The sequence below is a fragment of the Anguilla anguilla genome, chromosome 10, assembly GCF_013347855.1.
Source record: "Anguilla anguilla isolate fAngAng1 chromosome 10, fAngAng1.pri, whole genome shotgun sequence".
Classification (NCBI taxonomy): Eukaryota; Metazoa; Chordata; class Actinopteri; order Anguilliformes; family Anguillidae; genus Anguilla; species Anguilla anguilla.
Genome location: NC_049210.1, coordinates 45751826 through 45769916, shown reverse-complemented (window position 1 = coordinate 45769916; position 18091 = coordinate 45751826). Strand labels below are relative to the sequence as shown.

General features: G+C 46.6%; 1 protein-coding gene across 2 annotated transcripts in view; it reads right to left on the bottom strand.

Annotated features, from left to right (window-relative positions):
- grid2 (glutamate receptor, ionotropic, delta 2) overlaps positions 1-18091 on the bottom strand; it is a 377520-nt gene that overhangs the window by 38095 nt on the left and 321334 nt on the right. For both annotated transcript variants that reach the window (XR_004761248.1, XM_035379838.1), the window contains exons 12-13: positions 13916-14054; positions 8710-8905 (exon numbers count right to left, since the gene is read on the bottom strand). Coding sequence is in view for 1 of the 2 variants with exons in the window: in XM_035379838.1 (XP_035235729.1) it covers positions 8710-8905; positions 13916-14054 (335 nt within the window). In the remaining variant the exon portion in view is untranslated. The remainder of the gene's footprint in view (positions 1-8709; positions 8906-13915; positions 14055-18091) is intronic.

Genomic DNA, 18091 nt, shown 5'->3' with positions numbered 1-18091 from the left:
TCGGCCATAACTGATATGGGTCTTAGCCCCGCCTCTAGCTGATATGATATGGAGTCCAGAGCAGGCCACATTGGCTCTGTCTCAACTGGGCAGGGTGGGCTAAATTCACCCCGGGTTCCCTCATGATATCACTGCATCAGAGCCCCCCCAACCTCCACACACCCTCGCCACCCCCAGTCCCCCCCCCCCCCCAGCTACTCGCCCAGCAAATACAGGTTACCAGTTGTCCTATCGCAATTTTTTTCATATCACATATTTTCAGAAGTTTCAGAAGTTATCGTAGCAATAGTTCCCCTAGACCAGCGGCCATCTTGTGGTCCTTTAAAAAACCGGTAGAAACCCCCATCTCGTTCCACTTTCGCCAGCAGGCGAGAATTGCAAAGTTCTTCGCCTCACTTTTTATGCAATCTGAATTTGCACACCTGGAGTTCTGCTTATGAGAACCGAACAGCCACACAACGCGGGATGCTGAGGTAGGCAGCAGCCAGGGGGGAAACCGACGGACTCTATTGAGGCCGTCAATACGGACAGGAAGGAAGGAAAGGATTTAAGATGCTGCCGTACCGTCTTGTCCAATGAGCAAATGCACTGCACGCATCAAAGGAGGAAGCTGGTTTCTGGAAAACCACGGAGATAAGACGAGCCCCCCCCATTCATGCGTGCTCATTAAATGAAGAAAGCAAAAGCCCACGTTGCGCTTTTTTTTGCGAACACGGAGCCAGAGACATCCACGGATCTTTGTCTGCTTTTATTTTCCATGTGGAAAAGCAGATAACTAACCCAGGAGAACCCCAGCTCTCATCACCCATCCACTGCACAGTTCTCACAACCACAAAGCCCCTTTACTGCTGAAAACAACAACAATGAAACAACAACACGAGGAGTCTTCTTCAAACCAATCACAAAAGAAAGAAGATTTGAGCTGGCACAATATCACTGTGAATAAACACCTCTACCGACAGCAGTTCACAATCAAGGCTGGGTGTACGGTGTTGAAATAGCAACTGGTGCGTCAGTTCCATGAGTCAGTATGTAATCATGAACTCTCACCGCAGTAAAAACAAATCTGGCAACCACGAATTATCTCTCTCTCTCTTCATCATTCTCATCCTTGCTTATTTTCTCCCTTCTATGAAACTGTTAAGTTGTGGGAAAAAAAGAAGCTGACATTCTCTGTCTCTGCTGCCCCCTCCTCCCTCTCTCTATCGCTCTCTCCCATTTAAATTTAGTCATTTTTTCCCCAAATGCAATACAAAGTGCTTCCCATAATAAGACATGAGATAAACACAGACAAAATACAACTTAAAATAAACCAATAGAAAGCAAGTCCAGGCCGAGTCAGAACTGGAGAGAGCAGTGATTCAGCGAAGAGACTAACGCACAAACTAACGCTCAAAAAGAACAGTGCTCTTAAAGAATGACGTTCATAAAAAAAAATACATTCTTCTTCTATTAGTCAGTTTTTTTGTGTGTCTGTTGTTTTCTGTTGCAGGGGTGTGGTCACTGAGCCTGAGAGACAGGGGGTGGTGGGGGGGGGGGGGGTTCAGACCTTGTCGAGAGAAATATGCGCGTCGCGTATTTAATTGGTTCTTTTCTGAGCCCGCTGGTTTCCTTAACAACAGCAAAGGACAAAGAAAATGTCAGAGAAGGAGATGGCTCGGTGAGATCCGAAGGGTAACGAAGTATACTTTCTCCAAGAATGTCGCTTGAACAAAAAAAAAAACTAAAAATAGGAAAGGAAGGAAAACATGGAATGAATGCGCTAAAATGACAGATAAAGTACTTCAGAAGAAGAGCCATGTGTTTCCGCTCTGCTCTACGAGTGGTGGAAAGCAGAAAGACTGCGATGACTTCATACGCCCCCCTAAAGGAAGTAGGTTACCTGACTTAAACTGCGGACAGGAAATGCAGTTAGGTCCAAGTACGGAGGTACGATTTTAAAATGAAACCGTGAGTCAGTTGTGTGGCACAAATCACCTGAAATGAATTTCATTAGTTGGTCAAGCTTGTCCCATTTCGTTCCGTTTTTAGATAATTAAAGTTCACTTTAAACTGATGAAAGCACACAGAGTAGCTGAGTAGTTGAATCAGAAATAGCCTCTTCCAGATCCCGTTACTGAGAAGCTTCCAGCGTTGTAACTGTGAGCCAACATAATTTCAAACATTATTATCCTTTATCCAGAGATTATTGCAATTTTAGCATTTGACCTTATGCGAAGACTATAACCCAGTAAAGTAATTTTGGTAATGCGCGTACATCATTCACCATCATTTTGGACGAGGACCAATAGGTGTCACAGCAACACCTCGGAACAAAATTTTTTCGAAAACCCTCAACGCAACAAGGGAGCTGGTTTAGGACTGACACGGCGCGTCCTGTTTGTTTCCCTGGATACTATAAATAGAAGCTTGCCATCCCCATTAAATCCTCAGCCAATCAGAGCGCAGCAGGGGAGCAAGGTGCAGAGCGCTGTGTACTCCCGCAGTTCCGTCGTAAAAAAAAAAACAAAAAAAAACCCCCCACAGCCACATGCTTTCGCCGTTCATTATCCCAACATACAGCGAAGAGTCCGTCTTTATCGATTCCGGAGAAAGTCAAAAAGCACGCCCTTCCTGCTGCAGTCATTAAATCTGTTGTTTTGGATCATGCTGGGCCAGAGCGTTCTTTTTCCTGGGCGCTTGCCCTGGACTGTCTTTATTTTTGCTCTTTTGTATTTGTTTTTGTTTCTCTATTTGCTGCAGCTCAAAAACACACACAGCATTCAGTAAAGTGTGTGTGTGTGGGGGGGGGGGGGGTAGGCTCATTTGTTTCAAGGACGTAATAGATGGTTCATTGCTTGCTGTCAGTTGGATGTGTAGAGGGCTTAAGGCAATTTGATCAAAATAATCACTGTCAACAGTTTTAGATATTTTTTTTCTTTTGTATTTTTTGTAGGGGTGAGTGCGCTAGAGTGAGTGCGGCCAATCAGTCTGTTTTTATGGGAATGTTCTCAAGACATCTGGTTTGACAAACCTACTCTTTCAAGAAGTGCCACGGGAAAGACTTTTTTGGTTTAACTTCTCATTCAACGGATGGCACCTTCTACAGCACAGTGTCCCCATCGCCTGGTCTATTGCATTGGCTTGCTTTTTGATCCAGAGGACAATTTTCCTTCTACTTTCTCACTTAACACACTGTAGCTTTCTGCGTTGGTCTCCCATTCAAATACAAACCCATCCCAGAACTGCTTATCATCAGCAGTTTGAAACGAGGAGGTCACAGGGTGGGGTCAGGCTGCCAGCTAACCTGAAGCTCTGCGCCAGGCAGTTTGCCTCAAATAATCACATGCAATGAGGGGAAACGGATCTCAAAAAATCGTGACGATTCTCCTTTAAGCAAGGGATGAGTAAAGAAACACTGCAAGAAGCGAAAGGGAAAAAAAGAGATGAAAATGAATGTGTGAACCAAATAAATCATCAAATAGCTCCCTAACTGCCCCCCCCCACCCCCCACCCCCCCTCCTTACTGTGAGATAGCACAGCTTCAGGCTAAACCACCCGTCACTTCCACTTTTTCTCCTTCCAGCTTCCGTCGACTTCATTAAGCATTTTTATAATTGCCAGGCCTCGTGGGAGGGGAGCTGCTGCGGCCTGGTCGGGGCGGGACAGCCCATTACGCACGAATCCCCGACCCGTGCCCTCTCATTACCCCCTTCGCTTCACCCCCCGTCTTCTATCTCTTCTCTCCTCCGCTCCCCTCCTCTCCTCTCTCGCGGACGCCCCGTATCGTCCCAAGGTTCCGCGGAGGCCTACCGACAGTCCATCAGCGAATCGATCCAGGGAGAGTGAGCTCAAGCTGCCCTCTCTCACTCTCTCTCTCTCACTCTCTCTCTCTCTCTCTCTATCTCTCTCTCTCTCTCTCTCTCTCTCACTCTCTCTCTCTCTCTCTCGCTCTCTCTCTCTCTCTCTCTCTCTCTCTCTCACTCTCTCTCTCTCTCTCTCTCTCCCCCCTGTAATGCCCTTGTCCCCACTCTGTAATTCCCTGTCTCAGTTCTGTACCTAGCCCGTCCGAGTCTTCTCCTTTTCCCGCCTTTTTCTCCAGAAAGTCCGCAGCGCTTCTCGCTTATCTCCGAACAGCGAACCCACGCCGGACTCACAGTCCCCGACCAGAACAGCTGCCGCCTGAATTTTTAATCCTAACGGTACCGATATTGTCTTAAAATCAGGACAGCCCCAGCCTGGCAAGAACGCTGTCGGTACCGGGCCATCTGGGCCTTTTGATAAACCGTTACCGTCTATTTAAAAAAAAAAAGAAGCCGTTCTTCACTTTCCAGAGAGGAGGGATCTCCACAGGGCAGGCGCACACGAGCCCGCCACTGCGTCCCGAGCACACGGAACTTCCACCTCCCCTTCTCCCACAATGCACCGCTTCCTTTCCGGTTCCGCACGCGTGCTTTGCGTCGGCGGCCGGGCTCGGCTTGGCGCCGAGCGGGCACACAAACCGCGGGCCGTGCGTCGCAGGGCTGAGGCGCCTCGGAGCAGATTAATGGCTTTTTAAGAGTCTTCTCTCCGAGCGTCAGCGACCGAACAGCGGAAACACACGCTGCCGGAGTCTATCCAAACCCCTGCTTATCAGGACTCTGTGAATAAATGTTGCTTCTCTCCCCCCCCCCCCCCACGGCTTCACGCTGTTCCCCATATCTCAATGTGACAAGCGGCTAATGAAGTAAACTCAAAGCAAACAGTAAATTAATGTTTATATAATGGGAAGGATGAGCCCACGAGTCTCCAGTTTCTCTCCTCTCTATCTCTCCAGTGGTCCCGGCCACACGGCAGGGGTCTCAGCCAGGATCAGGGCCCTCAGTCCGTCCCTCTCTCCCCCAGGATCAGGGCCCTCAGTCCGTCCCTCTCTCCCCCTGATCAGGGCCCTCAGTCCATCCCTCTCTCCCCCTGATCAGGGCCCTCAGTCCGTCCCTCTCTCCCCCAGGATCAGGGCCCTCAGCCCGTCCCTCTCTCCCCCAGGATCAGGGCCCTCAGTCCGTCCCTCTCTCCCCCAGGATCAGGGCCCTCAGCCCGTCCCTCTCTCCCCCAGGATCAGGGCCCTCAGTCCGTCCCTCTCTCCCCCAGGATCAGGGCCCTCAGTCCGTCCCTCTCTCCCCCTGATGAGCCTCCTCTCTGTCCGCTCCTGTTGGGAGCGGTGGACATGTCCGCTACGCAGGCCCGTCATAATGAAGTCTGTCCTTCGAGGGAAAGCGACTGAGATCCGGTCAGCGCCTTCGTTTGCAACAGCGCTCAAAACCACATCTCTCTCTCCCCCCTCTTCCCCCTCTCTCTCTCTCTCTCTTCCGCCGCCCTCTCCTCTCCTCTACCGTCTGTGCGCTTGACACCGGCAGCCTGGACGCACCCAGAACATCCCGACACTTGATATTTTTCCTCTTTTATTGCAGCAGGGGAGTTAGCGTAGCTCAAGGGCATCAGTGCAGGAGCTAACACGCTTCTCTCTTACCACAGCTTTCCATGTCAGAGGCCAAACAAACACAGGCAATGCGGAAATGTGCTTACTTTAATCTATTTTATTTACATTTTATACACATTTTTATGCCCTTTGTGCATTATTCTTATTATTATTATTATTCTTCACTCAGTTTTCAGTTTTATTGCAGTGGAGTCAGAGATCAACCCAGAGATCTCTGAACAGCTCGACAGATGGGATCCCCACCACGATCATCGTCTGCAGACGGGAAGGAGGGAGCATCGTCAGCGGCTCCCACAAACAGCTGAGCTGCGCCGCCACACGCTAACGCTAACGCTCACAAACAAGAAACAGTCAGGCTCAGCCCGGAGTAAATACACGGGGTGCCGTGCGTTTCTGTTCCTTTCACAGCTTACAAGTGTCTCTTCTCTCTGGTGCACCAACCCTTCACATTATTTTAGCAGCTTTGAGCCGAACACTAGCCTAACAAAACAAAACAAAAACAAAACAAAAGGTTTCTTTAATAAGGAGGAAGGAGGGATTTAATGAAGAGAAAAAATAATATTTATTTTTAAATGTGTCTATAGTGGCAAGAATATATAATAAGGGTATATTTCTAATACTTAAAAATAGACAGCGGCGATGAACTCACCCTTGCACTAAGTGTTATTCTGCTACACTGATTCCCATCTCAGGTTTGTGTGAAAGAGCAAAAATCTATTTTCCCCTGGCTGCAATTCCTGCCCTTCATCGATAGAACATGGGCTATGAATACAAAATAAACACACAATAAGGACCAAAACATGAGAGCCAGAGAACTTAATCACTGTGGCCTCCAGTGGCACCTACACCTACAGTACATACAGCACACACACACACACACACACACACACGTGCACCCACACACGCACGCATACTCACGCACGTTTATACACACAAACACACACACACACACGCACATTTTTAACCAGGGGGTTGCAGGCTTGAGTGCAGGTGTTGGGCCACTACTGCTTAACTTCAAATTAATAAAATATGAATAAGTAAACTAAAATCTGCTTGCTGAGCACGTAATGTGATATTTTATTCAGCCGCCAGGGGGAGCTACTCTTCCATGCCCCTCTTGAGAAACTAAGAATAGACAATAGACACAGAAAAGAAAAAAAAACAAACATGTTCACTCATAGATGTGCGCTGGCTCTCCGGAAGAGTCACTGTGCAGTACTATACTTATCTCCGCACCTGCTGGAGAAGATCATCTCAACAGACTGCTGAAGAACCAGGAATGACAACAAGCTGTAAAATGAGATATTCCTCTCTAATTGCCCTAATGTAAATAAGTGAGCACACGAGCAGCATACTCATGCTTTTGTTCCAAAGCTTTCTAATTGCAGCCTCCAGAACAATTTCATCTTACAAGCAAAAAAAAAAAAACAAAACAAAAAAAAACCCTGAATTGATTTTATCAAGCAAGGTACTGTAGTAACAAAGAGCTTACTGTTGACTGATTAGCCAGACAGCTGAGTCTCTTTGCCCTAATTTCCTGGCTAATATGCTAATACGTTATAAGTACTTTATATGTTGACATAAATGAAGTGTTAAGCGGTGATGGGCATATCATGACATCACATTTCTCTGCAATTTTAGGGATCACATGACCACGGCAGAACGATGAAAATAGCTCAGTGAGAACCACGGCTAGTTTTTTTTTTACGGGAAATGAGCATAAAACCATGGTTACAGAGATGCTTTTCTCCATTAAGCAGAGTTATACTTCTATTTTTGCAAACTAGAACAAGAATGGCACATTCTCTCCCTCACACACACACACACACTCTCTCTCTCTCCCCGTCTCTCTCTCTCTCTTCTCCTTCTCTTGTGGTTTATTATCAACAGGAAGCCAAAATACAATTTGATCTTTTGCTCTCCACTGCCTCCACCACTTGACCACATTACCCAGTTAATGAAAACAAATGCCGTTACGGCTGAGCTGGCAGCCAATCACGGTAAGGAGAGAAGAGCCGGACTGGGACCCGCAGGTTGCATGTCACAGAGGTCAAAGGTTAGTGGATTACCCAATAGGAAGCTGATCTGGGTTTATCATGTGAATTTTTTTTTTTTTTTTTTTGCAAGTTAGATGCCTTCCCAGTAACCACACAGTAAATCTTACTCTTGCAAAGGATGATCTTGTTCACATTTCCTTTCAGAATAAAAGCCTTATGAAAATGTAATACATGTCAATATATGGTAAAATGTGCTGCTCAAAATATTAATACTTTTAATAAGACTATATTAATGGATGTAAATACATATAAAAATATGAATTACTGTCACTTTCTTACATTGAGTCTCATGCACATTTTGTAGAATACCTATTACAGAATGTTCTGAAATGTACAGTATGTAAAAAAAAGCAGTCTGGTGAAGAACGTTTTTCTGAAAAGTGAATGCTCTGGCATAGTGGCATGCTATAACACTACATATCTTACAATCTGCTCTAGATACCCATGCCTGGTGATATGCAAATACAGCAGGCCATTGCTTGAGGCAGAATCCCTGTTTCAAACAATAATCCGTTCTAAACTTCCCTCCATTACACAGCTGAGAGAAGAGTATTCAGTCTCCTGTCATGAAATGGAAATGGAGTCTAGATGATAATCAGGTCAACGGATGCTCAAAGTGAACAGCAGAATGTGTGGGATTTCTGAAAAGATTCAATAATTTTCTGTTGTGCGTTGAATTAACACCGTTAAGAGGTGAATTAACACTGGACATTTTTACTGTGTACGTGTCCAGCAGGACTCCACACCACTGTTTTGTTTATGATCCTCGCCGCATCATCGAAACTGTTAAGATGGCCGTTCATAGGGCGCAGAGGGCATTGCTCTCAGAATGGGACCAAATGTTATCTGCTATGGGTTGAAGTGACACTGGACCTTCTACTGTGTATACGGTGTATACGGTGTCTCCACATCACTGTGCTTTATCCTCGTCACGTCATCAAAGCTGTTAAGATGGCCGTCCATAGGACGTTCATTACGGCATTACTCTCAGAGAACAGAGCGAATTAGGGCATTACTCTCAGAGAACGGAGCGAATTAGGGCATTACTCTGGGACAGCGCGCGAGGGCGAGGGCGGGGGGGGGGGGGGTTAGGGCAGTACTCTGGGACAGCGCGCGAGGGCGGGGGCGGGGGGGGGGTTAGGGCATTACTCTGGGACAGCGCGCGAGGGTGGGGACGGGGGCGGGGGCGGGCGGTACCTTGCGGATGCCCTCCTTGGACTCCTCCACGTTGTTGTCGGCCCCGCCCGTGCGGTTGATCATGCGCCACATCTGGGAGTACATGGGGTCGCGCTCGAACGGGTTCATGGCCTTGCTCCGCACCTGGTCGTACACGGCCGAGTCCAGCACTGTGCCGTACGGCAGGTCCGTTTGCTTCGACAGGTCCTGGAGAGACCTGGGGGGGGAAGGGGGGGGGAAACGTCAGCTAGCGTCGCTATGCCTGTGTGAGAGAGAGAGAGAGGGTTAGAGAGAGAGAGTCAGAGAGAGAGAGAATTAGAGAGAGAGAGAGAATTAGAGACAGAGGGAGAGAGAGAGTCAAAGAGAAAGAGGGAGAGAGAGTCAGAGGGAGAGAGAGAATGAGTGAGAGAGAGAGAGCGAGAGAGAGATTCTTTGATTTGTTTTTTAAAACCCCTTTTATTGGGACATTGTTCAAATACAGAATTGATGAAACAGACCAAACAACAAAAAACAAACCAAAACAACCACCACAGGCAGAGTGAGCGAAAATGTCAGCTTTTTTTCCCCACGACTTAACATTTTCATAAAAGAGAATATAAACGAGAATGAGAAAGAACTATAAAAGAAAAACTAGAGGGAAAAAAGGACAGTGAGGGAGAGACGGAGAGTGCCTGTCAGATTTTTGACACCGAAATCTGAAAAAAAACAAAAAAACAAATTGTGCTCATGACATTCAAAAGAAAAGCATAAGACGCATGAAACTGAGGGTTCAATTTTTTCCTGTTACTTATGAATATTCTTATGAAATTATTCAAAACTCTTTAAAACTCTTGTATATAAAATACTATCAATGAAATATCTGTGCAGTGCTGAACTGTTAATTAATTGTAATTAATTCATGTCTGCTTTACAATTTCTGAAATTCCATTTTCTCAGTTAAAACCACATTTCAACTAAATGGTCCCTTTCCGCTGAAGGCGTAATTCATATTTCACATCTGAAATATTAATATTTCATGTTTAGGAATATGCTTATTGGTGTGAAAATCTTGTAAAAGTTAAATGTTGCTCATCTTTCTGTTATTCTGAAGATGGTGTACGAGACCTTGCTGAATAAAAGCCAGAGAGCAGGGTTGTTGCGGCAGCACAGTCTAAGTTGCTGTGTAGTGGTCTTGGCCGGGGTGACTTTGTTTGAGGTTCTCTAGGAGTTGTGGAAGGCCAGAGGAAGGAAGAAATAAAGCTGATTCAACAACATTGACTTAGACAAGCTGAGATGATCCGTTACATCAACCTCACTTTTCTCAAACGGCATTAAAGCTTTTTTAAAAATAGAAAAAAAAACCTTTCCTTCAGTGTATGTCCTGCAACGTGATCAGAAAGCCACAATTCATGTGCAACGACATGCTGTGTGCCAAGTAAAGTGCTTTTTTTCCAAAAGTGGAAGAAAAGTGAGTAGCCTAAATTTACATTCATGGCTGGACGTACAGTAAATGTAATCACTGTAATCTTATTTCAATTGAAACAAACAGTTAGGACAGTGCGTTATATGCATTTTGGTGGAACAGTCTAGTGTTGTTGGTTTGATTTTGTCTTAATGATATTATTCTTTTCTTCTCCGGTTTAGATGACATGTCATTAAGGTAGGACACAGGGGTGCACAATAAGGGCCAATCTGTTTCAGGATTTAGAGCCAGCCTCTGCTCTTATTTCTTTAATAAGCTCAATCATATCCTAATCTCACATTTGCAAAAGCACCAGATACAGCACCAGCCAGAAAACCCAAACTAAGGTAATTGGCTGGAGCAAAAACCAGCCTTCCTGGACCGGAGTTGTGCACTCCTTTTTTAACATGTCATTGGAAGGAGGGAAATTTGAAAATTCGGTCCGCCTATTTGAGTACCCCTTTAACAACCAACACCTCCCGCAGTACCCCCTAACAACCAACACCTCCAGCAGTACCCCCCTAACAACCAACACCTCCAGCGGTACCCCCTAACAACCAACAGCAGCTACTTAATCTTCCCAGGGGGGGCGTCCATTCGAACACTATCCCAGCCTCCATCTGCTTAGCACAGCAGTTTCACAGGAGAGGGAAACAGCGTCGTATAAATACGCAAAAACAGCAGAATACACGTCCTACGCTGGGTGGGGAGTTACGCCGAGAAGCACATTGTGGTACAGGCGTTCAACACCACGAAGAAACGGTCCAGGCTTGCTCAACAAAGGTCTGATTTGCTCAACACTATAAGCCATTTCATTCAAGTTGCTGATACTCATGAGCTACCCAGCCACGAGACAGTAATTCCCTTCAGTTCTACATTTCAAAAGCAAATATTGAGAAGAGCAGGACTGAAATAATGCAATAAATACTGGGCTGGCACAAGTTAGCAAGGGTTGTGTTATCGCTGCCTCCGGGGAAATGAAGGTATTTTAATTATAATGTAACGGTTTGATAAATCCCAAAACAATCTCCGCTTAGAGCGGTAATATCAGACCATTAAAGAAACAAATGAGCGTTTCAAAATGAGCATTTCAGGCACGCGTAAAACCCCAGCGAGCAAAAAGACAAAACAGGGTTGATTCTTGATTTTTCCGTTATAACCTTATTCTTATCGTGATTGGTTCTTTTGGCAGCCATTATTTTACACAGAGAAGAAACCTACTATTTCTTGTGCAGGTATAAATAGCAGTCACGAGCCATACAGCTGAGTGTCTAAGGCACCGCCTGGAAAAAATTGTATCAAATTAGGACGTAAACATTCACATTCCTCTTCCGATCTCACCTCTCTCACTTCAGATTTTCTGTTTTCATTTGAAACCCTTAATGAAACAGTCCCAAAAAATCTTTCATCGCATTCATATAATGGCTGTTCTGAAGAACTCAGATCACTGCGCCACTTCCACCACCCCAACCCACAACCCTGGCATCGCTCTCCCCTCCCACAATTGGTCGCTTGTGGGTGTAAAAAAAAAAAAAAAAAAAAAAAAAAAAAAAAAGCTTTAATCTGATTGGTTATCGCGCCGTGTTCCCCGCCCTTCCGGTCGCTTCGCCAGCTTGCCTCTCATCGCCATCCCAGCTATCCCAGAATGCCTTGTGGCCTCAAAGACTGAGCTCTCGTTGAAAATTAACAGAGGGGATTAAAAACTCTCTTCAGGTCTTCACCCTACAGGACGTCCCGTGGCTTCTGTCCTCCCCTACCCTGGACCAGTAGGGGCGCAGAGTGGCAGTGCCCGCCCGCCTGCCAGCGTGAGCAGGCGAAGGTGCCGTCGCTCTGGTTACGCCCGTGTCACTGCGCTTGTCGGAAACGCGTTTGGCCTCTGACATCGGAGCCTCATCGTTTTATTAAGCTGTTGATTGGAGGGAATTAATTTAGGCTGTTCTCCGCCGTCTGTCTCTTGTTCTTGTCGTGAGTTCATTACCGAGATGGAGACTGGTATTTTGGAAAGAGAGATTGTCACAGCAATGTGTGCCATTCGTTTGTCCGTCACAGTTCACCCCCCCCCCCCCCCCCCGAGTAATGTCCCTCACCCAAGGGGGTTTTCCCCCCATTCAATCTGGTCGAGGTTTCCTTGCAGAATTGCATATAATATCAAAAAAATTTTAAAGAATCAATTTCGGTCCTTAAGGAGAATGTGTGCTGGACTGACAGAAAGAGGCTAATTGAGACTAATGAGTTAATTGGTTGACCCGCACCGCGCCGCAGTTCCTGTTGACACTCAGCGCGGGGACGGTGTCAAAAATGTGAAGAGATGCTTGTGTGCACTCTGCTCCACTGTGTGTGTGTGTGCGTGAGTGCATGCATGAGTGCATGCGTGTGTGTGCGTGCGTGTGTGTGCATGTGTGTGAGTGTGAGACACGTTTTAGAAACCCCAACCTCCTTGCTTGCTTGCTTGCCTGCTTGCTTGGGTAATCCCACTTTCATCACATCACAGACCATCTAATTGCAAGATCTGAGATTGTTTTTTTTTCCCCCCCTCCCTGCTCGCCGCCTCCCCCCAATGCTTATTCCATAAATCTTTCAGGATTTCCTGAATGCGGCAGCACATCCCTCCTCTTTAATACAACGGGCCCCTGGGTGCCGAGTTTAGGCTCTAATTATTGCAGTAATGACCCCAGAAGAGTCGACATATTAAAGATAATGCATTGAAATTTATGGAAATCCTAATTAGCCGCACAGAAGTAGAACCGAGCAATCTAGACAGGACTCGTTAATGACATCCAACACAAAAGAAAACAAATATCTGGGCTCTCATTTTCTTTGTAGCATGACACAGTGGTGAGGAACGCTGAAGAATTATACTCCGCAAGCACACTTAACCGTATCACTGCTGGGCATCTTAAATCTGATTTCTCCCAATAATCTTTGCAGATTTATGGTGCTTTTCGTCGCAAGAGATGCGAGAGAAAGAAAAAAAAAATACATAATAAGACCAAAAAAGAAAAATCGGATTGCGAGCGGAGAGGGACCGTCTTGCGGATTTGCTACGCTCGTTCTCTCTCGGAGAGAGAGGCAAAGCCTCCGCGCAATTAATTAGGCCTCGTACATCAACGGAATGACGTCACGAGGAAGGCGACAGATATCATTTGTGCAGCACAGGAAATTAAAACCGGGGGTTAAACCACCAGGCCCCACCCCCCAAGGAGGTGACAGGGCCAGGGAAAGCGTGTCTCTTTGAAAACAGCGGGATCTGCGCGATGGATTCCAGGGCCATGAAGAGCGCTCGCGCACCGGCGAACATCCCGAAGAGCATGCAGCGCTAATTCTGCACTTCATCCGGTGTGTACAGTGTTCCGTGGGCTTCTCTGTGTGTGTGTGTGTGTGTGTGAGAGTGTGTGTCTGTGTGCGCAAGACACAACCCCCCCACACTCTCGCCCTCTCACCCCGTCCCCAAAAGACAGAGAAGCGGTCCGGCTGCAGTCCCTATTCGATCTAGCCTACATGACCCCGTTCCCCTCTGAACCTTTAATCAAACAAGCGGCCATTTCTGCTTCGTCCGGCTCCAGACGACACTGCCTTCTGAGAGAGACCAGTGGCTGGCTGCTCAGGAAGACACGGAATGGAGCCGGCGAAGGAAAAGGGAGGCACCCCGTCCGGTCAAACTCCCCGCTCGAATTTAAAAAAGGAAGTGCATTGTGGTTACGGTCCGAGCATTAGCCAAGGGGATTAACCTCCGCAAACCCCCCCCCCCCCCCCCCCACCCCCAGGAGCGTGAGCTTCAGAACTTACTGGATGGAGCTCTCGATGCGGGTGATGGTCAGGAAGGCTGCCAGGTTGGCCGTGTAAGAGGAGATGACGATCAGAGCGAAGAGCCACCACACCCCCATCATCATCCGGGTCGCCAGGGTGGTGTACGGGACCTCGCCGCCTGGGACAGGAACAGAGAGACGCGCACATACTCACTCAGAGCACGTCGGCGGCGAGCAGTCAGCCATTTTAAGAGAGTTTCCACGCCCTGGGAGAACAGGAGTGAAGAATGACCCGGCACTGGAAGTGTGCAACTGACCATAGAGCAAACACAGCTTCGCATTCTGAAATTGAAATAATCTTTTAAAAGTCTCAACTTTGCACATTGGGGACATGCTTAGTGACTTTGAACGCTCTATTAAAGCTCAGCATGTGGCCGGTTCTAGAAAAGGACTCTTTCTTTTTTGGCTTAAAATTGTCACCCCAAGTCATAGCCACAGTGACCCCAAGTTATAGCCGTTGAAAGTTGATGGGCCATGGCCATTTGCTCTACAGGTAGCAGAGAGCTGGCGCTGGTGCCAGTGGGTGTGTTACTGTGAGCACATTAACGAAAACTTCCACCGTTCCACGCTCATGTCCCCAATCACTTAACACACACCTCCTCCTTCTCCAAACTGTATCCCTGTGACAGTTATGAGATTATTTACACTTTCCTGTCTGTCATTTTCCCCCGCTTAGCATCAAAACATCAGATACAAACACCACCTGGGTGTTTTGGTCATTCATCAAGCTGTGTTAATTAAAAAATTGAGTTTTTTTGTTTGTTTTGTGTTCAATGCCGTTTGCACATTAAAACACACTCTCCAGACAAGTGCAAACGGTATCCAGCCGAATCGGGAAAAAGCCTCGCAGGGACGCGCGGCGGATCGATGGCGGATCCGCGGAGTCTGAGGCGCCTCGCGCACGAGGAAGGCCGTTTAAAAAATGAGCCTCATTTGCCCCCGCGCCTGGCGGGCCGCCGCGCCGCCGCGCCCGTACGGGTAAGAAGTGCCGGGCACTGCGCTCCCCACTGCACCGCGACTCAATAAAACATCACGTTCAGTACGCTGTGTGTGTGTGTTTCCCCACAGGCCGTGTGTGTGTGTGTGTGTGTGTGTGTGTGTGTGTTTCCCCACAGTCCGTGTGTGTGTGTGTTTCCCCACAGGCCGTGTCCCCACAGGCCGTGTGTGTGTGTGTGTGTGTGTGTGTATGTGTGTGTGTGTGTTTCCCCACAGGCCGTGTGTGTGTGTGTGTGTGTATCCACGCAGGCCGTGTGTTTCCTGCGTTTCGTCAGAAGGGGGCGCTAGAGAGATTTATTTAGCATTTAGCATTTACGCGTTAGCCACGCCCGCGTTCAGCGGGATTCTGCCCAAAATCCAGGGCAGGCAGGCTGCTATCACCGCGGGCTTCCATAAAACAACAGCACAGTGCTGAGGCAGAGCGACAGCAGCAACTGCTATGTCTTAAGGACGATGGGTTAATGTTATGTTCAACACCGCAATGCACACAGCTGTTAGTCACTGGCAAGAAGGTTATTTTCATTGGAGAAATAAGCTTTAGGCACTATAAACAATAACTATATGAAATTAGATAAACAATAAACACGCACACATGCGCGCACACACACACACACACACACACACACACACAAACACGCACGCACGTACGCACACACACAGACACACACATACACATATCAGCATGGACATGGCCCCCCACCCCTGAAAATACAAAAGCACACACCCACCCATAGCGCTCACGAAATGCAGAGACGTATGCCATTAGCTGGAATAAAAACCAGATCAATGGGCAAAGCAGTATAGCCCTAAAAGCTCCGCAGCAGGGTTCGGATTATAGAGGGATAAACAAACTGCAACATATTTTTTTGTGGAGAAATATCACGCCGGCGGGGAAATATCAAGCCGGCGGGGAAACGTCGCCTCCTGTGAAGCCGGAGCCTGGCGGAGAGATGGAGACGGAGAGACGTAGAGACGGAGAGGCGGAGAGACGGAGGGACGGAGATTGGGTACGGCGTGCGAACGGGAGACTGATTGCGTTCCGTTTCCCTGACTGCAGGATGCTGATGTTTTGAAATGATGCTGATGGTAATGTAATGTTCTACCCAGGGGCCCTGGTGTCTCTGCTAAAAGCCTCCCCCCCCCCCCCCCACATGTCAAAATCAGGAGATCCATTCTTGCCAGGTTCCCGAGCACAGCCTGAAATTCCAGCCATGTCACGAGCAGCCTGGAGTACACACACACACACACATACAGTACATACACACCCACACACACACACAGTACATACACACACACACACACACACATACAGTACATACACACCCACACACACACAGTACATACACACACACACACACACATACAGTACATACACACCCCCACACACACACACACACACACACACACAGTACATACATACATACACACACACACACACATACACATAGAGTACACACATAGCACACACACACACGCACACACACATACAGTACACACACATACATATAGAGTACACGCATAACATACACACATGCACCCACACTCACACATGCACGCGTGCATGCACACACACACCCACACACACACTCACACATACGCACACACCCACACACACACGCACACGCAAACACACATACACACACGCAAACAAAAACACACATTCACACACACACACAAACACACAGCTTGATCCAACAAAGCCCTGAGATGAATTGGAAAAAAACAGGGTTCGACCACGAGCACAGTTGGTGGCTGGAAGATGAGAGAGCATGTGATCAAAGTTAAGCCCTCTGGGACTCCATCTTGTTTGTGCAGGAGGGAGCTGTTTTTCAAAGAGTCGCTCATTATAGACTGCAGCTTTAACAAAAATGTTGACTCGATTTATCTTATATCTGATTTATGATACGAACTAAATGCAAAACAAACAGAAATAAATGAAAGCAGAAATTGCCAGTGAATAAGGTAGTTTGATGTGTACAGCATTGCCTTTTGCAGCTTTTTTTTAAACTTTGCTTTTGAATTTTTTTTTAAATCTGTCCACCTTTACACCAATAACACAGTCAAAAATACACAAAATTTGAAAATTGCAATCTTGAAGATATCCATCTCCCTTCATGAAAAATCCTGAGTGTTTCAGGTCACTGGGAAGGGCCAGAGCCATTCTCAAAAGTCAGCGATTTAAAAAGCTGTGCACATTTTTCAGAGCACTAAAGTGGCCAGAAACTCAGTTGAGAAACTCAATTATTTTTTTGTAAGACCCAGTCCTCGTGCCACAGAAAAAAAAGGTTAAGCAAAAAAAAAAAAGATTCTGTGCTTGAATAGCCAGCTTTTGTGTAACCTATCATTGTCTGCAAAACACAGATACTGCAAAAGCAGCTCATTTGACGACTTTCAAGAAGAATGAAAGTTTAATGTATAATTTTTATGAGGACATTACTCCCTATCATTTAGAGCCTGAGTACACCGATGGAGAATTGCAAGAGCGTGATAGGCAGTGACAACACATTAGCTGCTTCAGCTAACACTGCTGCAGTCTGTGGAAAGGAAAATTATATGTGTGGCCATGACTAGAAATGTGGATAGCAGTTACTGTCCAAAACAAAAACAAAAAAAAAAAACAGAAGATTCACATGTATCACCAGGCACAAAAGTTTTAAGCAGCTTTCTAACCAAAGGTTATACTACATAACTCACAGGCCACTAGCTTGATACTCATGTTTAGATAGTAGATAGCTTGCAGGATTAGATACCAATCCTGCAATTAGATACCTAGGCAGCAAACAAGCCAGTAGTCATCATATCAGCCACAAATCCATTCATATGAAAATTCAAGCAAAATCTTTAAACAATTCACACGGGTCTTCAATGGCTAGCTCTCTACCCAATTAGCAGCCTATTAACTACACAAAACAAAGCCAGAAAACAAAATAAAACAAGAGCTACTAACAAGTTTAATTTTTAACGTGCTAATCTGTTTTGCATCATGGAATGACACAACACTTTATTGATACAATCTTTACCAGCACACCCTGGAAACCATACAGTCTAACCATACATCAGGGGTCCACAATTTTAATGCGAAAAGTGCCAGATCCTGGGTGCAGGTCTTTGTATTAACCCAACACTAAGAGGCCTGATCGTATTTAACAAGGTCTTGATT